Raw genomic sequence first — 27,544 nt, forward strand, 5'->3', positions numbered from 1 at the left:
TAGCCATTGTTTGACTGATCTACTTAGTGTGGGCCAATGAGTGTGTGCTTTTTCTCAATGGTGAAAATAGGACACTCAGTTGTCAAACATCTCTGTGGCTTATCTCATTAGGAGGAAACAAGGCACTGAACTTATCAGAACTCTTCTCATGTCTTCTAAGCTATCTGTGACATGTACACAATTGGAGTATTCCCTCACTTATACCTTAGCGCCTATTTAGACACAACGATTATCGCTCAAAAGATGTCGCTCAAGCAACTTTTGAGCGATCATCGTTGTGTCATTCACTGCGCAAGATGAGCGATCACCTTGCGCTGCCAGCGGAGGATGCAGAAGACAAGCAGGGTGTCCCCGCTTGTCTTCTGCATACAGCTGTTTCCCCGCTCCGAGTGCTGGTTGTTATACAGCTGGGCGCTCAGAGCAGAGGAGGCAGAAGACAATGGGGGTGTCTTGTCTTCTGCATCCAGATGTTTTCTGCACAGAGCCCAGCTGTTATACACAATAGTATGAGCTGTATCCCGCTGTGAATCCCTGATGAGGCTCATTGTCGTCTATCAGCACGCTGAAAGACAACGATGAGTGACAGGGTAATGAAAATTTGAGCGATAATTGCTGTGTCTAAATGGGCCTTTAGAAGAATTGGTTTCCAAATAGTATAAAAATCCTCTGCGCCCAATAAGTATCAGGATAACACTACCACTGAGCTAATTAGCATGTCATGTTTATTTATCCATATGACACAATAAAATACTGTATAGGGATGTGTTTTGGCACATACAAGTGCCTTTTCAAACATAGAAATACATGTAATCAGGGCAATTTAAATAGTAAAACACTTGCATATGAAGACGCCTATCCTCATCTCTCAGCCATGGGATTTTGGCACCATTAGGTGATGTAATCTGATCGCCGCGTGTCACATGACACAAGGCATTGATCAATGGAACGCTAACGTTCCATCGATCAATTCTCACTCCATGAAATTCTCTCTCATAGCTTGGATAGCTTAATCCAACATATGCCAAAAACTGGTGTAAGTTGCCAGTAAGAGGACCGGCAGACCCAAGGCCACTACAAAATGAGATAAGTTTTTGAGAGTCTACGTTTTGCGTGATTGGTGCTTCACAGCAAAAAAAATCTTCACGCACCACTGTGCAGAGAAGACTTCTGTCTGCAGGTTTCACAGGTAGAGTTTTAGTAAGAAACCCATTACTGAGATTGCAAAATAGGAAAAAAAACTTGCCTAGGCTAACTAGCACCCCCAGTGGATTACTGAAAAGTGGAGAAAGGTCTTATGGACTAATGAATCAAAAATTGACATCTTTGGTAGAGCCCACAGGGTTTTTGTACGCCGTCGAGTAGGTGGAAGGATGGTTTTAGAGTGTGTGACACCAACTGTAAAACCTGGAGGAGGAAGAGTGATGGTCTGGGGTGCTTTTTTGTTGTCAACTTACACATTGGTTAAAAAAGCAATACCCTTATACTTAAGACGTATGCTTCAAAGAGTGGAATGGCCTGCACAGTCTCCAGACTTAAACCTCATTGAGCTTGCTTGGGATGAACTGGGTAGAAGGGTTAAAGCAAAGCAACCTACAAGTGCAGCACATTTGTGGGAACTTCTGCAACAATGTTGGGAAGAAATTTCTAAACAAGATCTGAATGTAATTCTAGAAAGAATGCCTTGGTTGTGTAAAGCTGTTATATTGGCTATAGGGGGCTATTTTGAAGAGTCAAAAATCTAGATTTAATTTGGTGCAACAAAGTTAATCCATTATTTTTATTCATCTTAACTTGTTTGTTCTATGCTTTCATTTCAAAGTACTTTTGAGATAACAAACTGTGTAGATGTCAGTAAAAAATGGAAAAAATTAGTTGTTCTAAAACTTTTGACCGGTAGTGTACATTTAGCATATGTCCCGGGAGCTCCCCAGTCACATATGTTGAACCTAATGAAAAACCCTTTGTCAGCAAAGTCTTAAATCGCATGGTCCTTCTTTGTTCTGGTGTCTTTGGCCAGGCACGTAAGAGAACTCTTGTTTCTACAAGCAGATATCGCCCTGTGCTGTCGGACTACTTTACCTAGGACAAGAACAAAAGAATTTGTCACATAATTAAATGCCCTCTATATACATTTTGCAGATGCAACTTATAAAGGAACTTCAGATTTTCCTCAGTAGATCCAGACTAATTTTGTCTGTATTGTCTATGATGCATGGTGGACTAATGTTTCAGGGGCTTTCAACAGCTCATCTATCCCACTTTCTTAAGGCCCTTTTACACACAATGATTATTGCTCAAAATTCGTCCAAACGGGCGAAAATGAGTGATAATCGTTACATGTAAACACGGGCATCATGCACTTTTAATTTGAACTATGGATTTTAGCTCACATAAAATCCATCGTTCAACCACTGAAAGACTGAGCAAATACATTCCATTTGAATGCAATTCACTCATCTTTTCAAAAGACTGCATAATGATCTCCCCTTGGCATATAGCGACACTAGCCACGAGAAGAACAATGGAATGTATGGGTAGCTGTTTGCACAGCTGGGAGTGTGATTAAACACACACTGGGCTCTGACAACATCTCCTGCAGGTCCTTTTACATGCAAATGAAGATGATAAAGTGTTAATGACCATTAAATCCATTAACACTTTATGCAAATACATCCCTAAGTCTTTCAACCTTTTGGCTGTTTGAAAGATTATCTTTGCATATAAAGTCCTTTACAGTAAATCAGCAGATTGAGAGGTCTACCCAAATCTTGCTATCTCATGTTCTGTTAAAAATGTTCTGCATTGAAACAAGAGGACAAGGTCAATTATTTGTAGAGATGTGCTTTATCCTGCCATGGCTATATGATGTCTCCTTGTATTAAATCAGTATAAAGAGCTGTTGTCTTGCATGCTTAAATAAGGTATGTAGTAGGATTTTTCTTACCCGTAGACGTTTATGAGACACTGGCATGAAAGGATCTAGGATGCACTGGAAGAAGTGCTTCTGTTGGTGGGGTAAAGCTTTCCTTAAACAATTCGATAGACCTTTCTCACCACAATTTCTTATATTTGTTACATCTACACTTAAAGACCTTTTAACGGGGGCAAATAACAGGGAACAAGTTTTCATTTGATCATTACCTTGTGTGATGGTGCCGGTGATTGTATCTTTTATGCAGTATCAAAAATCACTGTATTAAGGGATATGCTACTGACAATGGAATGATGTGTGCCTGAAAGATGAATTATCATTGGATTGCATACAGTACTGCTGATTGCTCCATGTAGATGTAGCCGAAAAAGCGCCAACTGATCTGCAAAAATGTCTGCCAGTATAAAAGTGCCCATGCGGTTTTCACTTTTGTCTGTTGGTCTAGTGATCAAAATCATTTATCTTTCTTTGTCCTATCAAACAGGTTCGCAAGCACATCAATGATCTTTATGAGGACCTGCGGGATGGGCACAATCTTATCTCCCTTCTGGAAGTCCTGTCTGGTGTTAGACTTGTAAGTATATGTTATTTAACGCCTGTGTATGCTCTGACGTCAAATGTTCCCTTTTCCTCACCATTTCATTGCCGTGTCCATCAGAACAAGGACCCTGAGGCTCCTCGGAGCCTGCGACGTTTTCCATCCCACCGCCTGTTGATGAGGGAGGAGTCTGAAGACCACCCTGATGATGCTGTATGTTACTAGGGCCCTCACTGTGTCAGATAACCCAGTGTGAGGAAGATGTCCAGCACTGGGGGATCCGCTCACAAGCACAACACGGGACTATGGGAGGTGGATGTGTGCTGTGTGGTTTTCTCGGAGCATGAGCATGAGGGAGATTTAGGACCTGTAGATAGAATGAGAGTTGTTTGGTCACGACGCCACCTTTACTCAGTCACTACACGTGTTAAAATGCAATGGTTTCCAGCCTTGTACCGGAGGAGGCGGAGAAAGTGTGGTTTCCTGTAACTCAAAATGTTTCTACTTTTAATCACAACCCACTAATGAACGCCTGCATTCCTGCTTCTCCCACTTCTAACCTATCAGTGAAATCCTTACAGTATCATGAAGTTTGCTTTCCATCTCCGTTCCCTGTTTCATTCCCAAGGGTATGTATACAAGGGGCAGAAATGCTACGGAATGTCCGCGGCAACTTCTGCAGCATAGCCACATTCAAAACTGTGTCAAACAATGTACTGAGCGCATCGTGGCTGGTCCGGTGATTGAATTTCAGCATCACCTGACCAACAGCGCTGTACTCGCTAGAGGCCGTCGGGTACCGGGTGAAGCCGAAGACTTCGGAGGTGAGCGCAGTATCTTCTGAAATCAGCTGTGGGTGCAGAATTTGTTGCGGCGTTTCTGCTGCAGACATTCCGCCTCGTGTAAACATAACCTTACTGTTTCTAATTTTAATCTATATTTTTCCATTATATATGCAAACTAACTTTTCTCCTAACAGCTTGTACTATGTTTCTCTGCCACGGCTTTTCATGAATTCAGTTACTTCCACCTCCTAGTTTAAACCTTTACTTCTGTTTTAAACTTCCCCTTTATCTTGCAGCCAAGGGAAAAGGGCCGAATGCGTTTCCACCGCCTGCAAAATGTGCAGATTGCTCTGGACTACCTTAAGCAACGTCAGGTACTACTTGTGATGGAGTAAAATACTTTTTTTTGCCTAATCGGTTATATTAGATGGATGAGTACTACATAGTAAAAGTTTGTGATTTTATGTTTAGGTGAAATTGGTTAATATCCGCAATGATGACATCACTGATGGCAACCCAAAACTGACCCTTGGCTTGATATGGACTATAATCCTGCATTTTCAGGTGAGATCAAGTCTTGTGTTCAAGTGGTATGCCATTATGATATGCCAGTGTTGCCCATTTTGGCTTAGAACCTGCAGAAGGGAAAAGGAATGAGAACCATCTGCAGATGTGTATGGCACTATCTATGCAGGGTTAGGCTGTGTTCCGATGGAATTTTTGATGTGTATATTGCACATTAGAGATACTGCTGAAGACCCACATGTGTTTTACCATGAAATGCTGCTGGTTTTTCATTGTGCTTTTCAGCCAATTGGCTTCTACACGTGAAACTTATTGAAATTATGTCCTTCATCTGTAGAAGCGGATTGGCTGAAAACCATGGCAACTAACATACACATCAAAAAACCCATGGGAAAACACTAGAAACACAGTGTGGGGTTGCAGCCTTAAAGGGGTTCTGTCATTAGAAAAAAAAAATTATTACTTACCTACTCCTTCCCAGACAGTCTACTTACCGCATCTTCTCTTCACCGATCTTCTCCTGGCTCCTGCAGTCCCCAGGTCATGTAACCTCCAGCTGGCCAGATCCTCCTCTTCCTGTGACGTTCTGTACATTCTCGTCAGTCTCCTTCCTGCAGGTCAATGTTCACTACCTCACTAGTGATGTTTCTTTTACTGCCTAGCAGGCAGTGCCGAGTCTTATTGCAGGCTATTGCTGATACTGTGCATGTGTGCTGTGTCACCGGAAGTGTTCATGTACTATTGGTGTAAGACACCGTGCATGCACAGTCCTGGCAACAGCCCGGCATAGGATTTGGCATTTCCTGCTAGGCCATGAACACTTTGTCACTAGTGATGTAGTGTACATTGACCTACAGGAAGGAGAAAACTGCAAATGTACACTCTATAACAGGAAGGCCGGCTGGAGGTGAGGTGACCCTGGTTACTGGAAGAGCGAGGGGAAGATGTAGTAAGAAGACTGCCTGGGGAGGAATGGGTAAGTATTGACCTTTTTTTTTCTAATGACAAAACCCCTTTAAAGAAACAGTCAAGTACTTGTGGTTGGCCTCTTACCTATCCAGAAAGTCTATAGATGAATGTGACTAAATCTCTAACATTGATACACCCTTCTAATATTAAGGTGGCAATATACATTTGATGAATGTCCATTGGTCCCACAAAATGTGGCATACCCACCTGACCATCTTATGTTTGGGGGTGCTCTGACTCTTCATTCACAGCAGAGGGGGGGGGGGGGGGGATCCGGCATGCTTGTTTGCAACATGCCTAATCCTTTCATTCTCAAAAGAGATGAACAGCCACTAGAGGTGTCTGGTGGTGGTTTATTTCCCTCTCCCTACTGATCAAACACGCACACGCTGCCAAGCATAGCATATAGGTGTACAGCGGGTCGGTTGAAAGGAAAAACTGTCTGCTGAATGAACCGCTGACTACTCTTGAAAGTCTATGGCATCTATTGGCTGTTTATGTGCGCTACATATTGATAAGCTTTTAGATTCCTGAAATGGAATTGGTGGAAGATCTACTTTTCTTGAGAATCCGTGTTTTTGTCCTTTCTGAAGACACAAGTAGAATGCGCTAATAAGAAAGATATGTCACAGCTGAATTTGACATACTATGAATAAGTGTACATGTGAAAGTTTTGACTTTTTGCTAATGTATCCAGAGCCAACCGAACTATACCCCGTTTGGAGATGGTTGGTTGCATTTTGAGGGCATTCGTAAGATGGCCGTACACATTAGATAGAAGTAGGAAGTTGGTTAAACAAATGATAACCTGTTCAAGGATCGTTACGCCGATTCAACTGGAACGGCTGTTAGTTTTTCAAACTGATCATACTTGTTCAGTGATTCCAGGGAAAAGTGATCCTTCTGGGAATAGTGCGGGATCATTTTTTCAGTAAAGATAGTTTGTGGACTGGTGGCTATCAAGCAAAAAAATGTAAACGTGTCCAACTTCTTTCCAGACAATTACAGTCTGTCATTGAAATCATCCTTTGATCAACGCTGCACTAATGTGTGTGGGCACGTTTTGGTGTGTGTCCTTTTGCTTTGTATATCTGAAGTGCTAGTTATAGTAGTTTGTGCCCATACAGTAATCCTAGCTATGAGAGTACCCATACAATAGTGCCAGGCATACAAGTTCTCATATATTGGTGAGATATGTTCTAAAATTCCCATGTTAGTGTTATAGTGGTGTCGGCTCTATTAGTGGCCCCATTTGTGACACCCTCTATATTGCACATATTAATAGTTCTGGTTTCAGAAATGTCAGGCAAATTAATAATAAGAAAAGTGCTTGTAAAATTGCAAGTGCCTGCACCATCCAGAAGTACAGTGCCACAGTGTTACTGTCTGATACATCACCAGTGACAGGCTTACAACACACTGCTGCACCAATATGCTGATATGCGGTAACAGTGGGGGGGATGGCACTTCAATTTTTGAATGGTTCATTTATTTTCTAGTGAGTAGGGGGTTTCGGAGAAGGCACAACTCGCTCAGGGCTTTAGTTCAGGCAAAAAGGTTACACGGCATTGTAATGACTCCTGACAAAGGCTGGGACTGGTATATGGTTGGCACCGTATTGTTGGCACTATTGTATGAGCACTTGGCTACTTCTCTGCACTCGTATTGTGTCCATATATCCATTTAATTTTATTTTATTTTTTGCAATATTGATGCATTTTTCTGATGCTAATGCAATGTGGCCACTAGTAACCCTTCATCTCAGGTGTATTCAGGCATGGATCTCAGCAGATCGGCAGAGTAGAAATAAAGCTGAGTCTTTGCAGTTCAGCAAGTAGTGGGATTTTCCGCCTTCAGTTAGATCTGAATATAACAAAAGATTGATGGTGAATAGAAACAGATCAGCGTCTTTTTCTGTTTTTAATTGTCTTTATAATGTGACTAATCAACTGTAAGCTATATTATGATTCTGCATTAAAGTGCAATTATCTGGCATATATAATATACTTCTATAGATTAGTTTATTAAAACAAAGGTAAGTAAGGTGCAAAAAGAGATTAAAACATATAATAAAACACAATATACTTCACGTTTTTTTTTGTTTTTTTTTGGTGTAGATTCCAGACAGAATTCTGACACATTTGGCTTAGTAAATCTCTGATCTTCTCTGTATTTATATGCTTGATTAAGGGTATGTTCACACTTAGCGGATTTTGGTGCAAACCTGCAGTATTAGTTGTGGATTTTGGCTTGCTTTTTGCTGCAGGGCCGCAGCAGATTTCACCCTTTCAAATGAACGGTTGAATTATGCAACAAAACCACACCAATGCAGATTTTCTGCCGCAGAAATTCCGCTATATGTGAACATGCCCTTATGTTGATTGTTTTTCTTATCCGAGGGTCCTTTTACATGGGACAGATGTTGGGATGGTCATTGCGCATCTAAATGCCCAACGATTATCTCTCTTGTGTTCTCAGGCAGAAGTGATATCGCTCCCTTATGATCCAGCCACTCGCCGTGTTTTACAGTAAACGGGCAGTCATTCATTGATGAACTGCCTATTTACACAGGCAGATAGTCACCAGAATTTTTTGGTGAGTTAAATACCAAACGACTCCAACAAATGAATGATTCTGGCCCACTTGCGCTGTCGGGTCTCGTGTTTACATGGGTGACAGTCGCCCATGCTTGCTCTTTTCACATGGTGCATAAACATTTATAGTTTTTTTTTTTTTTTTTTTAAATTAGTGAATTTATGCAAAAATGGGAATGGGTTCCTCATTTTGTTTTAGATGTTTTGATTTATAACCTGTAGTTTTGGCTTACAAGGCGCATACAGCGACTGTTTTGGTTGGCGGTGGGTCGTTTTTTCTTTTTTATGTAGATATTTTTCTTTTATTCTGTAATTTTTTAACTTATTTTTGTAACTATTTTTTTTACCATATATGCCCCCCATGACCTCATATCTCTGGGTGTCATTCACATTGTCTTTTTTTTTTTTTTTTTTTGACACTTTTTCACTGTAGCTGGGGCATTCATATTAACTCCCTTGTTAGAGGGTTAAACATCCCCCTGTAGTGACAATAGTCACTAACAAAGCTGATCAGGGTCTGCTAGGAACCTACAGCTCTGCCGTGCCAGGGGACTCCCGGAGGTCACGTGATCGTCAGACCGCATAATGGAAGAAACGCTTTCACTTCTTAGTACATAGTGCTCATTGTACCCGAGAAAATAGAAGGCCGAAGCTGTTAAACGCTTCTCCCTTGTCTTCTGGGTCCTCGGCTGTGACTAACAGCTGACAACCCAACCTGCTTCTGCTTGATTGCAGGACAGAAGATTTAACCCCGCACCATATTTTTGCTATCGGTCAGGATTAAAGCCCAGGACTAAGTGCCGTATATGTATTGTGCTTGGTCCTTAAGGGGTTAAGAAATTACCAACTCTAGGAGCCATTGTAGATTTGGAAAATGAACTTAGAGGGGTATTTACAGTACAGTAATTGATGGCATATCACCAGGACCCTCACCGATCTTGAGAAGGAAAGGTTAACAGCGCTGGTTTAGTGCTTCTCAGCAGTAGAACCTCCACTAATAAGAAAATGATACTGTAGCCTTACAATATGCTATCAGTTATGGGAATACACCTTTAAAAGGGGGCTTTCTGACCATGTTAGGTTATAGCATATTTTTAGGATATATCATCTTCATGCTTGCTTGTGTCCAGCTGGGTTAGTGAAGCACAGTATACACTTAGTGTTCCTCCGTTCCTGACTCTCCACAGCCCACAGATCATTATTGTTGGAATACCCCTTTACGGTCCAAAGTTTGGCTTGCTTATACAGCTTAACCTTAGCATGATGATAAAATGTGTGATCAGGGTTAACATCTGTGACCTGTAAATAGTTGATGTATGAATGCCATAATAAACGGGTTGTTGTTTTCTACATTGTACCTCTGGAGACTGCACTATGGCCTTCTAATCACCGCAGTAGTAAAGAAGCCGTTCAGGTTGTTGCTTATCGACAAAGTGTTCCAGAAATTATATGATAGTAGACGGCAAAGAATCTCTTTTGTAATGGTGTCATTTAGAGGCTGCAATGTCATTTAGAGGCTGCACATATCCCTCTCATTAGATAAATAATATTGGTCCTTCTGAAGTTAATTTCTAGACCGGGCATTGTGCATCCTTTGTATTAGCTTGATTTGGCTTCTCTGGCTTTTTATTGCGTGGCTCCTTACTCCCCCCCCCCTTCCCTTGGAGCACTCGTCCCCCTCCTCCTCGTCTATGGGGTGGGGATAAGCCACCTCACTAATACAGAGCTGTGTGCATCCAATCAGCTGTGGGCTTGGTGTAAGGTGCCTGTGATCTGAACACTGCAGAGAGATGCAGGGAGATGTCTCAGTCTGTAAGATGTCTGTCTGAAGCAAGCATCAATTGCGGGATGAGAGGGAGGACGTGTGCTGCTTCCCTAGTGACATGTCTAGATTGCACGCAGAAGGTGGTGCTCGGAGGAGTGGATCCCTTTCTTATCTGAACGCATGTATTGTATGTGCTGTATAAATGCACTGGAGACATGGGCAATTCTGTCAGCTGTGTACGGAAGCCCAAGGAGAAGAGAGCTGGCAAAGAAAAAGAGCCCCGGTCTGGCAAGAAAAAGAGGCATTTCAAGAGAAAGAAAAAAGATGACGGAGCCAAACAGGAAGAAATAGATCAGAAGAAAGAAGAAAGGGAAGACGCAAAGGATGTAGCAAATAATACATATGCATCTCTGGAAGATCCTGAAAGCACCAGTAGCATTCCTAAAGAAGAAGGGAGACTGCTCCAGGTCAGAGAGTCCTTTCATGGCATGGTGCATAGGGCCCAGCTGCTGAATCCTACAACTACTCCAGAATCCCCACCATTGGGTACCACGGTCATCGCTCATATAGTAGACAACCCAGCGGAGAAGAAGCAGCGTTCACTCAGCACTATGGTGGCTTTTGACTGGGCTGGTAATAGCCGAGCTATTCTGCTGCCTATCAAGGATGATGACCTGGACAAGTGTGTAGGCTATAGGACTAGCTCTTGTGGAGAAACTAACCTTGGATTGTCCTCTCAAGCCACGGATAAAACAGAAAGGGGTGTACCTGTCACGCTGTCCTGGGGACCCGAACTCTCCTCCTCGGGGTATGGCAGCGAGCCCTTATCTCAGCTGGAGCAGGTGGGATTTTGGCGTCTGGATGTCTTTCTATGGTTTCATATGCCTTTTGTGTAGCTTTTTTTTGCCTTTTTATTGGAGTTGGCAGCAGAATTACAGGTTGAAAAATGTAATTTTCGGGGCAGAACAAGTTTCAGGAGCAATGTGCTTGTTGGTGAAGGGATTTGAGCAGATACTCTGAGCATGCAGCCAGTGTGAAAAGTCACACTTCGCTTTGATTAATGCAGCGCGAGGCGAAGCGGAGCCGTGGTAAAAAGGATGTGATCTATTTCTTTCTACAGATCTCTGATATCTATGTCAGTGGAGAATCAGGAGATATGTCTGCCAAGGAGAAGCTGCTCCTATGGACGCAGAAGGTGACAGCAGGATACGTTGGGGTGAAGTGCACCAACTTTTCATCTTGTTGGAGTGATGGCAAAATGTTTAATGCCATTATTCACCGCTACAGGTTAGTGAATGTGGAGACCTACCAATGCTGAATGTTCCTGTATCAGAACAGAAAATGGTAGCTATCTTTTTTGTTGTTCTGTTTCCAGACCTGACCTAGTAGACATGCAGAAAGTGGAAATTCAGAGTAACCGGGAAAATCTAGAGCAGGCGTTTGAGATAGCAGAGAGTCTGGGGGTAACCAGATTGTTGGATGCTGAAGGTCTGTACAAGCATCTAATAATGTCGTCAACATGTATACAATAATATTTAAAACTTTTTGTTTAATATCGCCTTACCTGTATATCTTTAGATGTGGATGTGGATTCCCCTGATGAAAAGTCTGTGATCACATATGTGTCTTCTATATATGATGCCTTCCCCAAAGTCCCAGAAGGAGGAGAAGGGATCAGTGCCACTGTAAGCCTTATTCAGTTTGGTTCTACCAGTGTCAGTGAGTTTTGGATCTTATTGCTCACATAGATCTCTTCTGGGTTCTTCTTCCAGGAAGTAGACTCTCGTTGGTTGGAGTACCAAGAGAGGGTGATGTCACTTACACAATGGATCCGTCAGCATGTACTTCTGATGTCTGACAAATCATTTCCACAGAATCCTGTGGAGTTAAAGGTACAGTAATAGTCTACGGTAACCTTAAAGGCATTGTAGGCACAAGTTACTCATGTGTTTTCACTTGTAGGCACTTTACAATCAGTATGTACATGTGAAAGAAACTGAAATCCCAGCAAAAGAACAGGAAAAGGCACAGATCCAGAAATTATATCAGATGTTACAGGTATGTGCTGGTTAATTTTCATGCTGATGCCAGTAGAAATGGTTTTTGTTTTTTTTATATCCATCTTGCATTTCTTTTATTTTTGCTGATCTTAGTTGGAAATGAAGGGGATATTACCAAACTTATGTACATCTGTCTTTTTTTCTAATTATAAGAAAATTCTGTCTGCAACACTCACTTAAAGGGGTTGTCAAAGTTTAAATTTTTTGCCCCATGCTCCAAAATAATAAACAAGCTCATATTCGCCTCTCCCCTGCAATTCTTTTCCCAATACTAAAGAAAAGTGTATTTTTTTCTTTCTTTCTGGTAAAAGACCTGGATTGAGTTTGGCCGTATTAAACTTCCGTCATCCTTTCATCCTAATGATGTGGAGGAACAGTGGGGGAAGCTTATATTGTCCATGATAGAGAGGGAGAAAATTCTGCGGCCTGCTGTGGAGAGGTATGTCTTTCCATTGATGTCCTGCGCGGCTTTATGGTTTTTTCTGACTATTGATTTACAATAGATTATTTTTCTTACCAACAGGCTTGAACTACTCTTACAAATTGCAAACCGGATTCAGAATGGCTGTCTGATCTGTGAAGAGAAGCTGACACTGGCACGGAACACACTACAGTCTGTAAGTGAGAATAGTAGTGCACATTGTAGCAGAGTGTGTGTATATGTATGTGTAATATATATTATATACACACACACTCACTCTGCTGGCATTTACTGAATAACCTCTTTTACTATTGCAAAGTGTGGATAGTTAGGACTAGGATTCGTCAACGAGCAGTTCTGTAGTAATTAACCATGCTGTAAGACTGTATTGACATTGATTTTGCGTGTTAGGTCTGGTTAGAATCACGTATTATGCAGACTCTGTACACACGTGTCCCACATTAGCGTGTCGGAATTAGCGTTATCCGCTACATAAAATAGAACACAGCATGTTCTATTTTGCCAGGTATATATGTGATATAGAACCCACTGTTGTCTGTCTATTGTTGCGTATATACCTGCAGCCAATACACAATTACATTACATATGGGCTGTCGGTATATGCTTCATTGTGAAGCAATTGCACAGGAAATAGAAGAACAAAAATCAGGCGTACTGCGCATGACCGTGCACTATTGTACTGCGCATGACCGTGTACTATTGTACTGCGCATGACCGTGTACTATTGTACTGCGCATGACCGTGTACTATTGTACTGCGCATGACCGTGTACTATTGTACGGCGCATGACCGTGTACTGTTGTACGGCGCATGACCGTGTACTGTTGTACGGCGCATGACCGTGTACTGTTGTACGGCGCATGACCGTGTACTGTTGTACGGCGCATGACCGTGTACTGTTGTACGGCGCATGACCGTGTACTGTTGTACGGCGCATGACCGTGTACTGTTGTACGGCGCATGACCGTGTACTGACGCAGGCGGTCATGCTCAGTACAATTTCGCTGCTATTCGCGGCCATAAGCAGTGTCGCGGCTGGGTTCACATCTGTAAAACACTGCTTGAGCACTGCAGCGTTTTCTGCTTGCGGTTGTGTGAGCCTGGCCTTAGTGTAGTGTATGTATGGTATTTTTTTCTTTTTCATTTTGTAAATACTTTAAATGCTTTTTTATCTAAGGAGCATACAGAATGGTAGGGAAGGTACAAACAATATTCAGAACATTATATATATGTTCAGAGGGGTTTTTGAGGATGATTAAAACATTGGCGATAAGCATGCCTCAGTTTAAAATAACCATTACTCACCCCCTAAATGTCCCATGATCCAGTCTCTACTGCACCTGCAGCAAATCCAGTCTTGAATATTATTTACCAGATTGCTGCAGGCAATTGCTGGTTTCAGTGCACATGTGTCACCTATGCCAGCATCACCATGTACATGGCATCATTGTTGCAAGACTTTAAAGGATGAGTAAGGTTTTTTATTTTATACTGTTTACAAATTAGACTTTTTTTTTTAAGTCCTGGAAAGCCCCCTTGCGGGAGATAGTGGCATAAAGAACATCAAGGAGTGTATCAAGGCTGATATTGAAACTATACATATATATTAATATGCTATATAGTTGATTCCAATGGCGACAAATGTGAAAAGGATGTGTTTTAAGATTTTTAGATTATTTTTGTGAAGGAGGGGTATGTATTGATGTGCAAGTCTTCAACTGGTGCATCAACAGATTTGGGGTATCCTGAAAATGAATCCCTTTCCCCCAAATGGATTGGTATTTTTGGCATTTCATGTTGGAGAAGAGTGTAGTGTAGGGAGAGATATGAGGACAAATTTATCATTTTGTATAAAAGACAATGAAAAGAGGCTTTTTTCTGTGACACTCTGTCATTTGATGTATTTTCCCTTGCCATGGTTGTGTACCTATTAGGATGCAGCTAATGTAGAACGTGGGCAAAACACCCAACAAGAGATCGAAGTGTTGCAATTCCTGCAAGAAAGTGAAAGTCTTCTCCGTCAACTTCAGGCAGATGTCCAGATTCTGAGAGATGAAAAGTATTTCCAGGTGGATGAACTTGCCTTCAGGTAAATGTTTAAAAATGATCATTGTACTAAAAATGTACATTTTATACTTTTAGGTTTTGTTATTGTAATCAATAAATATGATTTTAACCTAAAGAGGAGCATTGCTTTGGCTTTACAGTCATTCCCTTAATATGTCAAGTTAATGTGTCCTGTCCAATTCTATGCTGCACAACAATACACATATGGCATCTTAAAGGGAACCTGTTATGTCCGTTACGGATCTCACAGAGAGCAACATAATATAGTGACAGACATGCTGATTTCAGAGGTCTGTCACTTAGAGTAGCTGCACTTTCAAAAAACTTTTGACATGTCAAAACTACTCATCAGTGTGGGTCCCACTGTTGAGACCCCCGCTAAATGCTAGAATGGGGGGGGGGGGGGGGGGCTGCAGCGTTCACATGAGTGCTGTGTCCCCTCAGCTATGTTACCTGCAGATGGCCTCATAGACTTGCATAGGATAGCTACGATGTTTCCCCGAAAATAAGACACTGTCTTATAATATTTTATGCCCCAAAAAGGGGACAGTGTCTTATTATCGTTGGGGGGGGCCTTATACTCACCTGGTCCGCGGCGTCCCGATGCCTCAGTGGCTCATCGAGTGCCGACTGTGATTGGCTGCCAACGCTCAATGAGCCAATCACAGCGCTCGCTTTGCTGGAGGCGGGGTATTCAAAGCCCCGTCTCCAGCAGAAGATCAGCGATGAGACGAAGAGGACACTGCGCTGCCGCCTACACCATTGGGAGGCATTGGGACACTGCGGAGCAGGTGACTGTTGTGGGTTTGTTTTTTTTGGTGGGGCACCAAACTAGGTCCTATTTTCGGGGGAGGCCTTATATTTCAAGCCTACCCCAAAAACCTGATAGGTCTTACTATCGGGGTAGGACCTATTTTCGGGGAAACACGGTAGTAGCATCTCATGAATCAACTGGACTCTTCTCTTGCTGTGGGAGCTGCAGAAACAAGCTGTAAGTTCTTAAAAACCACTGCACCCTATCCCATAAGTGGCAGACCACTAAAAATGGCATTATGCAGCCTACTATGATGATAGCATAAATTACATGACAGGTTTCCTTTAATATAGGACTTGTACATAATTTGATACTTTTTATGCTGTATGTACATGTGTGCAATAACACAAAGAATAGTGGGAATGCAGTTACTGCAAATGTGTAAATAGGCGGAGGAGGAAAAAAGCATTAATCTGAGCTTGATGTATTTAACTACTTAGAGTTTTACGGATTCAGGACGAGCTTCTGACGCTACGACTGGAATATTCCAACTTGTACAGTAAAGGGAACTTCATCAGCTCAGACCTGCAATCTTCGGTGTCTCTGAATACATCTCTCCAACAAGGTTTTCAAACATCCGCTGCTTCTTCCACGTCTTGGTTTCGGAAACCAATGAGTCGGACAGAGCTGCTTGCTTTATCCTCATCTGAAGATGAAGGCAGCCTCCGATTTGTTTATGAGCTCCTTGCCTGGGTGGAAGAGATGCAGGTGAGTTAAGTTGTATTTTTCATAGACAAAAGTAAATTCCAGGTAATTCCACTATATTATACAGATGTGTACTTCATATATATTCAGACCTGCTTGATAATTATGTTCAGGCTAGTGTGATACATATGGAAGGCATATTTTGGTTACTTCCATAGAGAGCTCTGTATGTGTCCTTTTCATTTAGAGCGATCCAAAAAGACACGTGTAGTATTGTATGGTGCGCGAATTTATAAATCGGTACCATTTGGTATTCAAGGTCCTTTTTTTTTTTTAACCCATTAAGGACCAAGCGCGGCAAAAGTTTGGTGCAGGATTAAAACTCCTGCAATCATAGTGGAGCAGGTCGGGTCCTCAGTTAGTCATAGCTGAGGACCCAGAGGAGGTTAGAAGCAGTTTCTAACTACTTCTTCCTTCTCATTTAGGCCCCCTGTCCACAGACGTGTAATTACCGGCGGTAAACCGCGGCAAATCACGCCGGGCGACGCTTTCCAAAGCATTGCTATGGAAAGCGCCGGCCCCTGTCCACGAGCGGAGAATCATTGCGATTCTCCGCTCGCGGGGGCAATTCCCAGCATGCTGCGAATTGCCCCAATTCTCTGCGGCCAGCATATCTATTAGATGGGGCTGACCGGCGGAGATTCGGTGACGGCTCCTGCTCCCGGGCGGCGGCTCCCGCGGCAGAGATCAGCCGCAGGACTTCGCAACGCTCGTGGACAGACAGCCTTACTGGATACATAGCGCTCAGTTATGGATGCTCCAGCTATAGTGGAAAAGTGAAATAATTAAAAATAAAAAATACAATCCAATTGTCCCCAGAGGTCTTATATAACGTCATGGCGATCATAGAGGTTACAAAAAAAATTGTCACAGAAGTAAGTGAAATAAAATTACAGAATGAAATAAAAATTTATATATATAAAAAAGAAAATGAACCTCGGAAAACCTCTTTAATAAACTTATCGTCTTTTACCGCTCTCTTTGGCCGTGCCCATATTTCTGAACAGCACTGTTAGGGCGTGTGTAAAACGTGTTGAAGACATGTTCTGAGTTCAGTGCACATTTTCAAAACAATTTGCTATGGAATCCTGGCGCGTTGTAACTTCGTAAACCTCCCTGTAGGCCCTGCTGCACCTTCGGGCTCCACAGTCATTGCTAGTTAACCACATTTTATTAAAATGAATTTCATTTAGCAACCCTTTCAATGCCAAGAGCATACGTGATGCATCCTGACTTTACAAGTTTGCTGCTGCATTAAAAGAAGGGCAAGATCTTGGGATCGTATTAAAGCCAAAATCTTATCTTTCAAATACCAGGATCCAAGGTTTTTACCTTCTGGTTTAGTGTAAGGAAGGGGTGAATGAAGTGGCAAGTGACAGCAGGAATAAACATCACAGTCTGTTGTCATCTCCCCCTTCTGTACACCCTCCAGTGACCCTGAGGGGGTATATATGTACTTTTCTTCATGTTATCACCCCCACCTTACCAATCAGAGAGGACCTGTGAGAAGCTGAGTAGTTCATTTCTAGGCATGCCCCGCGCCTAATCGTTTGTCAACTCCGTCGCTTAAATCTTTACTGACATTTAGAATCTAGGCAATCTTGTTCTCCATAGTTTTCATGATTTGGAGTAGATCTGTGCACGCTGACATGGATATGTGTGATGTCTGCACGTCTTCAGCTTTTGCTTTTAGGAAGTGGTGTGTGTTTTGGCCTTCTAGCCACAAACATAAATTTTTAATGTGTGTTTTCAAAGTGTAACATTGAGATACAAAATGGCATGAAGGCGCACATGAGTGTAAAGTGTTGGGTAGCATTGTCACAATGTTCTCCTTCTACTTTTCAGAAAATATATGGATATTTTTCTTTTATTATGGCTTAATTTGTGCTTGTCAAAAGTGGTGAAAATGGTCTCAATGGCGAAGCTTCACTTTTTGTCAGAGCTTCACTGTTATTTCTTTAAATGCCTGCAAAGAATTAAAGTTGCACTGTGATTGGATGCTGGCAGCGAGATCCATTTTCTTTCTTTGATAAACTAGGCCGATGTGTACTGTATTGCTAAGTTGCTCTGTGATTTTTTTTCTACTATATGTACATAATCAAGTAGAACCTCATTTAAGGCTCATTTCAACTTTTAATGGTATTATTAAAATATTAACCCATGAGTTACCATCCATGCATGTTTTTACTGTAATCACTAATGGGGCTTTATTTTAATACTGGCTCTACAAGAGACAGCGGTCAGTTAAACGACTGCATGGGGGCTGACGTCACCACTAAGGTTGTTAGCACTCGTGCAGAGCTTTTAGATAGGTAGACCATCGCTGGCTTCTCGCTCAGTGCTTCACATTCTGCTGATGGTTTTTATGCTGGTTGAAAGTGAGCGACAAACTGATAGTAAGCAATGTTTTTTACATTTAGACATAATGATTACCGTGTATTTTTATTAGTTTGAACGCATTTTGCATGATAATCGTCCAGTGTAAATGCCCCTTTTCAGTTAAAAATAAATAAAAATCATTCATTCACTCCTGGTCGACTAGTGCTGACCATGTAACCCCTGTTTTTGCAGCAGTTACGTTTTAAACCCTAATGCATTTCTTGCATTCTGTTAACTCCCAAGTCTTCCCCCCCCCCCCCCCCCCCCAAGAAACGACCCTGCCTATGACCACCTAAATAAATTGAGGCCCCTTACCTCTCTGCTAAAACAAACCCATTTGAAATTTTTATACCCCGTGATAAAAAAAAATCTGTCTGAGTACTTGATGATGGCTTTAAGGGCCAGCATTCCGCTCATTGATCTATGTGACCGGAATGCTGCTCGTAACAGTACTAGAATGCCAAGACAACTGCTTTTGTTAGCAAGACTGAGTCATATGTCAAGGCAACTGCGGTGTTGGGGAAATGCCTCACTACTAAGGCTGGGGTCACACGGGACAGAAATCTCGCAGAATGGCTGCACCGAAAAACTGCGAGTTTCCTGCAGGGTAAGCGCAGCTTCAAAACACTGCGCCCTTTAGCTGCAGGTTTTGGAGCGGTTTTGCCACTTGCATTTCCGCTGTGGCCATCTCTCCCCATAGAGATGAGAAAGGCTGCTGCGGAAATGAAAAAAGAATTGACATGCTGCATCTTTATTTTCCGCGTGGCTTGGCCGCAGCATGTGGACGAGATTTTTGCTAAATCTTGTGCGCTTTGCTGGCTAATCCCAGGATTAGGAGCCGCGGGCAGAATTGCCGCGTGGATCTTCTGTACGGCAATTCCGCCCCGTGTGAACCCAGCCTAGGGGGCTAGCTTTTAAAATGGACCCCTTTGTAACTGCTTTTGAATTCATTTGGCAGCTCCCTTCCTCTGCAAATGTGCAGCTTTGCAATGGCGCCTGGAATGTATTTAGTTGTGCCCTGAAAGTCAGTGGGTGCTCCCCTCTACTGTAGACATAACTGTGTATCTAGTAACCACATTGGGGTCACAATAGAGGGCTATTGCTGAATACAGAAGAACCCCATGCATTAAAATCTGGGGTGTATCTCCCCAGTTTCCTTTGTGTTATAAAAAAAACTGACCTGCATGGCTCTGGTTACCCCTGAGGATGTCTGTGCCATGAAAAGCATGGTGGTGAAAGGAAATCCCTTTCAAGCGCAGTGCATCAATCCTGCTCACATTCTTAGACCGCCTGCACACGACCAGATTTCAATTGCTGAATCTGCGATCATCACCCACGTGAACAATCTGCGGTATTCCGCACCCAAAAATTAGACCGGTTGCATGTCCACTCACATGAGAGGATAGCAATTGCGATTTCCGCAAGTGGATTTAAAATTGCAGCATGCTTATGTTTGTGCGGCCTCTGTACGGACAACTTCCATTGAAGTCAATAGAAGCCGCCCGAACCGCAGCCCACATTCCTGCGTCATCGCCTAGCGACAGCGTGGGGAAAAAATGGATATTTAAAAAAGCTCGCACATGACCGACGGCGAGCTTCTGCGGTCATCCGCCATACAGAAAGCGAAGGTACGTGGGATCGCCATCCAGGGTCGGAGACTGATTCCGCTGCGGGCTCCTGATTGCCTGTAGGCAGGTGGCCTTACTGAGAAGTAGTGTAACTGCAGACACACTGGGTGTTGACTTAATTAGTTATAATCATACAACAACCATTGTCATGCATACCTGTTAATGGGAACCTCTCATTTGGATACAGATAGTCCCCTACTTGCGAACAGGTTCCGTTCCAGGAACCTGTTCACAAGTCGAACAAATGGTTGTATGGAGTGGGATCGCGGGTGGATCCCGCTCCATACAACCTCGGGTGCAAGCTGTTCTTACAGCGGGCACCCGGCGGCAGCAGTTCAGACGAGCCGTGTCGCTTGTCGGAACTGTTAACATTTTAAATACCGCTCTGACAGCGGTATTTAAAGTGTTAACAGTTCTGACTAGCGGCTCTTCGGAACTGCTGCCGCCGGGTGCCCGCTGTAAGAAACAGCCTCCACCCGACGTTTAGGGGGCCCGTACAGCGTCCCACGATGAGATTGTGGGACGCTGTGTGGTTGCTAGGCAGCCGGGGACCTCCTGAAAGGCCCCAGGGCTGCCTATGCAGAGTGCCCATCAAGCGCATGGCTTGATAGGCGCTCTGCATAGACAGCCCTAGGGCCTTTCAGAAGGCCCCCAGCTGCCTAGCAGCCGCAATCTGACCGGACAGACTTCATATAATGCCATAGCATTACATCATACTGTGCAGGACAGATGGTTCGTATCTTGCGAAATTCGTAAGTCGAACGTTCGTAAGTAGGGGACTATCTGTACTGCTTTGCAAATATTTTTACAGAGTAGTGACTTTGTTTAACAATGTTTTTTAATTTTTAATACATGCACAAAAAGTTATATTCCAACATAGTTAAAAATATACAAGGACTTTGCTGGCAGGTGGCGGTTATATAGAAATATGCTGTCTACTAATGCAGGGGGGGTCTTTTGCAATTTATGTAACTTTCAATATGGTGTCCTGTTTGGGTGTTTTATATCATTTTGGCAGTCTAATGCCTCTACAAGTGTGCAATGGGGCCCGAAACATTTTCAAGCAAAATGTATGTTCTAAAAGCCACTCCATGTTCCTTTTTGCTTTGGGCCCTGCATAAGATATGGGCATGTTTGAAAATAGGAGAAACAAGGGAATAAATTTTGGGGCGCTTTTCTTCATTTTCATGTGCATTGCATGGTAAAAAAAAGTTATTTCATAAGCGACATGTGAAAAATGAAATTTTAATTCATTTGATTTGCTTTAATTCCTGCAAAAAAGTGGGATCAAGGTACTAATGACACTATTTAGTGACTACCCTAAGGCACACATGTCAAACTTGCAAACCGAATCTGGCCCACCACCTCATTTTATATGGCCCATCGGCTGTGCACAGGCATTTCACTCATCCAGTCCGACAGTAGCAGCTGCTAGGTTTGTAACCACTGAGCTCTCTTCCTCCAGTGTCTGTGTGCGCCGTCCTGCATACAGCGCAGACGCCAAGGGGAATAGTCAGAGGTCACAGACACGGCAACGGCTGCCGTCGTCGGACTAAAGCTTCAGGCTGGGTGAATGGAATAGTTGTAGGAATGCTGTTTGGCCAGAGGCCAATAGGGGGCACTGTTACTACTGGGACTACTATAAGGGTCACTATTGCTACTGGAGCCACTATGGGTGTGTCACTATTACTACTAGAGCAAATATGGGTTTACTACTACTACTGGGGCCTCTTTGGGGGTCACTATTACTACTGGATACACTTGTGACATACTGTAGTTGAAAATGGAAAAAAGTAATTAAAAAAAAAGTTTTTGGTTATTTTATATGTTTTTAATATATAAAAATCATTGGACTTCTCTTACTAGCTAAATAAAGTACAATAAACAGTGTCACAATTGCTTGGAAGTGCAAAAACCTGTCTGTTAAAGTGGCACATATACTTCCATACATTTGGTTGGTCATTGGGGTGCAAGCAGGTTTGGTCACTAAGGCGTAAGTGGACTTCTTAAGATAGCCCCATACAGTTGAATGGAGTGATAGTGTGCATAATGGGTCACAGCTCCATTCAACTTTCTCATCACTGTGTGTGTGTGGGAGGAGGCTGGGGGGGGGGGGGGGGGGAGACTGGAATACAGAACCCTGTTTCAGGATTGAATGGGGTCTCAACGTCTCAACGTTAAGATCCCCACTGATCAGATTGCAAACCGAATCTGGCCCACCACCTCATTTTATTTTTTCATCTATCCCATGGGTGGGTGATAAAAGTTGATGCTTCAAAACCTTTTTAAAGGGCTACTTCAGTGAAAACACATTGATTGCCTATCACACTCTGGATGTCTCCGCAGTATATTGCAGTGACTTGTATGCAGTGCAGCCTACTGTCTGAAGCTTACCAGGCACCAGCTTGATGTAGCATTCAGCTTGATGTGATCTCTATTATAACTGTATGACAGGAGCTGTGTAATCATCTTCAGCAACTGTGATAGGAGTGTCTATATCCCCCTCTAGGTACACTCCATGTAATAGTATCATGCAGAATGAGAAACTGAACACATAAACCCAAGTAAATCTGAGTTGGTCAGAATTGAGATCACATGACCATCTGAGGAAAAGGCCAGAAGTTTTATTTAGATAGAAATAACTTATATACACTAGTGGGCTAGCTACATGGTGAATGAAAAAAAGTCACTGGAGGGCCGTTTTATTAGTCACTACCGGTAGACCTAAAATAGGACGCTTCCAGAATAAAGCATTTCTGGAAATGATTAGGACTGGAGATGTGTATAAATCTTATATGCAGTATTCCTTGTAGTCTATATGAAAAGTTGAACAAAGCATTTGCCAAGTTGCTCCCTTTCATAAAGGTTTTAACTTTGTAATGTTTAAATGCTTGTTATTTTGTGGAAAAAATGTTCAAGGATTGTTGTATTATTTCTAGTTAAAACTGGAACGTGCAGAATGGGGCAGCGATCTTCCAAGTGTGGAGACTCAGCTAGAAAATCAACGTCAAGTACAGACCAGCGTGGAGGACTTGTCCTCGAGTTTGCGAGAAGCAAGGAGTTATGAGGTAGATGTGTAGAAATGTATTCTCATCCCACTCATTTTTGCAATTACCTGGAGTCGGGTCATTATTAATGCTTTTGCGTGCATGGGGTTAACTTTTGAATTACTGCAGCTTCTACCTATGTTTTTCTGATGGAAAAAATAGACTTTTTTTTTTGGCCATGATATGTAAAGTATTGAGAATCTTTTTTTTCTTTTCAGGTCAAAATGTCTCCAAATTTCCGTAGCAGCTATAAAGAGACTTTAAGCAAGCTTGAAATACAATACTGCAAATTAAGGGTAAGAAGATAGATATATTGTAAAACTATTATATATTTTTACAGCTTTTCAGGTGACATTCTTTTACTACTGTTCTGTGTAGGAAACCTCAAGCTCCCGTTTACGCCACTTGGAGACCCTCCATAATTTTGTGTCTCGTGCTACAGCACAGATCATCTGGTTGAATGAGAAGGAAGAAGATGAGCTTGCTTATGACTGGAGTGATGGAAATTCCAACATGGAGATGAAGAGGGATTACTTTTCTGTAAGTACAGCATTATGCCTGTGCAAATGGAATTCATGCATTGATGTACATGATTATCAGTATTTCCAACAGTCATTGGGTGATTTTCATGTCCCTCTTCTTCAGGAACTTACGCTGGAGCTGGAGCAGAATCATGATGTCATTCAGTCCTTGCAGGAAACAGCTGAATTGTTGTCACTGGAAAATCATCCAGCCAAACAAACGGTAGAGGTATGTATGTGGTCAGGTTTATCTATCTATCTATCTATCTATCTATCTATCTATCTATCTATCTATCTATCTATCTATCTATCTATCTATCTATCTATCTATCTATCTATCTATCTATCTATCTATCTATCTATCTATCTATCTATCTATCTCGTGTGTGTGTGTGTGTGTGTGTGTGTGTATATGTATATATATATGTGTGTGTGTGTATAGAGAGAGAGACCGAGAGAGAGCGAGACCATAATAATGTCATTGTGGGAAATGTGTGGTTGTCCGTTGTTTTAATTTTTCTCTTCCATTTTAGGCATATAGTGCTGCGGTTGTCTCTCAGTGGCAATGGGTGAAGCAGTTATGTCTTTGTGTAGAGCAGCATTTAAAGGAAAATTCAGCATATTTCCAAGTAAGTTAATTATCTGATCTATGTTAAAGGAGCTCTAATCTCAGAAATGAATGATAACTGTGAACAGATAATCTTGTGCCACTGTTTTTTAGTTTGCAGAAACAAAGTTTAATCTGCTGATCTATTAAAAAAACCAAATCATCACCTAACAGCAGCTGTCAGGTCCGCCGCACTTCTCCTCTCAGATTCCTGGCACTTGTTTGAAGTCTTCTGTCATCTCTTCCTGGATTGGAGGTTCAAAATCCACGCCTCCAGGAAGCGCTGGCTCTGATTGGTTCTTGAGCACCACTGCTCAGTCAATCACAGGCATTGCATATTGCATTGATTGGCTGTGATTGGTTCATCGAGCCGTGCCTTTGATTGGCTAAGCCGCGGTGATTGAGAACCAATCACAGCCAGGGCTTCTTGGAGGCAGGGATTTGGAACCTCCAATCCAGGAAGCGTTGACTTCAAATAAGTGCCAGGGACCTGAGAAGAGAAGTATGGTGAACCTGACAGCGGCTGTTAGGTGATGTATTGTGTTTTTTTTTTAGTTTAGCTAGGACTTATTTTCGGGATAGGGGTAATATTCCAAGCACTCCCCCTCCACCCCCCCCCCCCATCCAAACTTCCTTCCCCTCAAAATCCTGGCCAAGCAGTGCTACAAAATCGCGATAATGTTGCAAGAAAATGCGACGATATCGCAGAACACCGATACGATATCACTATGATTTTCCTTCACACTATTGACCGTGTAAAAGATGCCTGATGGGAGCAACAGTATGGCACTGCATTTCTTGTCTGTTTCTGTCTTCGAAGATATTGGTATTACTTATAGGTATAGGGATTACTTCTTGAAGACCTGGCGGACTGAGAAAATTAAGAAAGGAATTGCCTTTCAATTTAAGAAAAGATTCTTTTGTATGTGTGTTTTTTTGTGCTTTTAGTGTTTTTATGCTTCTCAAAGCAAATCTTTTATTACCCAACAGTTCTTCAGTGATGTACGGGAATCAGAAGTTTACCTGAAAAATCTCCAGGAATCAATTAAGAGGAAATATTCCTCTGACCGCAGTACTAGTATGCTCCGATTGGAAGACATGTTGCAGGACTCTATGGTTAGACAGAATTCTAATCTCTTCCGTTGTCTGTTTACCTTTTAAAATGATACAATCCTGTAGTATATATGTGAATGTGTTACGATCTTGGCCTTCTGATCTTTTGTTAGGAGGAAAAGGAACAACTCATCCAATCCAAGAGTACAGTAGCCAGCTTGGTGGGGAGATCCAGGAACATTGTGCAACTTAAGCCCAGAAACCCAGAACATACTCTAAGTGGAACACTGCCCATCAGAGCTGCATGTGACTACCGGCAAATTGAGGTACCAGACGTTCCAGGAGAATATTTTCCTCTTACAAAGTTTAGCCAAGATTGGTATTTTATGGCATTGAGACCTCTTTCTGCTTCACAGATTACGATATGTAGAAATGAAGAATGTGTACTGGAAGATAACTCTCAAAGAACAAAGTGGAAAGTGATTAGCACAACTGGAAATGAGGCTATGGTACCATCTGTATGCTTTCTCATCCCTCCGCCCAATAAGGAAGCAATAGATATGGCTGTCAGGTGATTTATAGTGTCTTAAATGGCTGTTGTCACTGTTGCTGAAAATTTGGATACTTTCATTGAGTAACACATAATCTCTTGTAGGGTGGAACAGCTGTACCAAAAAGTGATGGCACTTTGGCATCAGTTACACATAAATACAAAGAGTTTGATTTCTTGGCATTATCTACGCAAGGATATAGACTTGGTGCAGGGCTGGAACATGGACAAGGTGAGATGTGTGTGATATATTAAGGTGTGATAATATGACCTTTCCCGAAAGCTCTCCTTATTAGATCTCTGTCTTTAGCTTAGAGTTTTGCCTTTGGCAGAACGTCTGCAGACTCTAGCCAGTCTCCAATCACACCTGGATGATTTCCTGGAAGATAGTAAAGACTCCCAAACGTTCTCCTCTATTGATCGCCTTAACATGGAGCAAGAAGTAGAGACCTGTAAAGAGCAATGTAGAAAGCTGGTGGACCTAATTGAGGCTGGTGAGAAATATAGTTGATATGGAGAATCACCTGGTATCTTTAGATCTGACATAATGTAACCTTTTTTTATGTTCTTTCCTCCTGTTCAGAAGATAAAGATGAATCTTTAGCACAAACCTATTTATCAGAACTTTGCAACATTCGTCTGCACTTGGAAGACTGTGAACAGCGGCTGGTGAGGAGGTTACAGAGTCCCTCAGGCTGTGATGCTGATGCTGTACATGAAAATGCTATTAGGATATCGGAGCAAGAGGTTTGCCCATATTCCAATTGTCCGTTGGTTACTTAGTGTTTCATGGAGTTGTCACTTATGTTGCCTCCTTTATTAATTTTAGAGAATGCAGGAGGAACTAAAGAGATTAAAGTCTGAACTGTCAATCGTATCTGAGCGCTGTGACCATTTCTTGCATATGTCTCCATCTGGCTCCAGTACCCCAAATGTTCGCTCACAGTTAGACCTTATAGTGGGGAAGATGGATCAAGTCTATGGCCTGTCTTCTGTATTTCTGGAAAAGTGAGTAAACTAAAATATCTAATTTATATGTCGATAAAATTTAATGGACTGTTTAGTATTTGCGCTATGGCCCATTTACACGTAACGATTGTCGCTACAAAGTTCGAGCGAAAGTGCTCAGTAATTGTTGCTCAGTTTCAGCCTGCATAAAGATCATTGTTGGTTCGCACACGTGTCGTTGCATCTAAACACTCCTTGCTCAGGGTTTTACATAGAAATGTGAAGCAGTGAGTGAATCTCAGCGCTGATCTGCCCGTCTAAACATTCTGCATGAGCACAAATAACTAGCGGTCACGTCACTCGCTCATGCGCTCCTTTAAACATGAATCGTCCTGTGTAGAAGTGCAATTACTGTGTGTTACAGTTGCTTAGAATGACATAAATACATTAAAGTGAAGATATGTACACCTTCGATAGCTGTCAGCTGTAAGCTCAGTCAGCTGACAGTTATTCCTTCAGACTCCCTCTTGGTCAAGTATGCATGCGTGCATTTGCAGAGCACAAGCATATTGAGCATGTTGAAATCCAACATTCCCAGCCCTTTTTTCCCTGCCA

At 42.3% G+C, this 27,544-nt stretch overlaps 1 protein-coding gene across 15 annotated transcripts in view; it reads left to right on the forward strand.

The window, feature by feature from the left end:
- MACF1 (microtubule actin crosslinking factor 1) overlaps positions 1–27,544 on the forward strand; it is a 184,512-nt gene that overhangs the window by 34,134 nt on the left and 122,834 nt on the right. For 9 of the 15 annotated variants that reach the window (XM_066573920.1, XM_066573971.1, XM_066573929.1 and 6 more), the window contains exons 3-27: positions 3,417–3,506; positions 3,591–3,683; positions 4,552–4,629; positions 4,727–4,819; positions 11,229–11,395; positions 11,484–11,596; positions 11,687–11,793; positions 11,881–12,000; positions 12,071–12,166; positions 12,480–12,607; positions 12,692–12,785; positions 14,545–14,699; positions 15,932–16,199; positions 23,143–23,271; positions 23,469–23,546; positions 23,629–23,790; positions 23,896–24,000; positions 24,305–24,400; positions 25,369–25,494; positions 25,605–25,757; positions 25,848–26,002; positions 26,087–26,213; positions 26,292–26,475; positions 26,565–26,728; positions 26,811–26,989. In XM_066573920.1, the coding sequence (XP_066430017.1) occupies positions 3,417–3,506; positions 3,591–3,683; positions 4,552–4,629; positions 4,727–4,819; positions 11,229–11,395; positions 11,484–11,596; positions 11,687–11,793; positions 11,881–12,000; positions 12,071–12,166; positions 12,480–12,607; positions 12,692–12,785; positions 14,545–14,699; positions 15,932–16,199; positions 23,143–23,271; positions 23,469–23,546; positions 23,629–23,790; positions 23,896–24,000; positions 24,305–24,400; positions 25,369–25,494; positions 25,605–25,757; positions 25,848–26,002; positions 26,087–26,213; positions 26,292–26,475; positions 26,565–26,728; positions 26,811–26,989 (3,260 nt within the window). The remainder of the gene's footprint in view (positions 1–3,416; positions 3,507–3,590; positions 3,684–4,551; positions 4,630–4,726; positions 4,820–11,228; positions 11,396–11,483; positions 11,597–11,686; positions 11,794–11,880; positions 12,001–12,070; positions 12,167–12,479; positions 12,608–12,691; positions 12,786–14,544; positions 14,700–15,931; positions 16,200–23,142; positions 23,272–23,468; positions 23,547–23,628; positions 23,791–23,895; positions 24,001–24,304; positions 24,401–25,368; positions 25,495–25,604; positions 25,758–25,847; positions 26,003–26,086; positions 26,214–26,291; positions 26,476–26,564; positions 26,729–26,810; positions 26,990–27,544) is intronic. The other 6 variants (XM_066573961.1, XM_066574007.1, XM_066574015.1 and 3 more) reach the window with 1 other exon arrangement.

Source organism: Eleutherodactylus coqui, chromosome 1 (genome assembly GCF_035609145.1).
Source record: "Eleutherodactylus coqui strain aEleCoq1 chromosome 1, aEleCoq1.hap1, whole genome shotgun sequence".
NCBI lineage: Eukaryota > Metazoa > Chordata > Amphibia > Anura > Eleutherodactylidae > Eleutherodactylus > Eleutherodactylus coqui.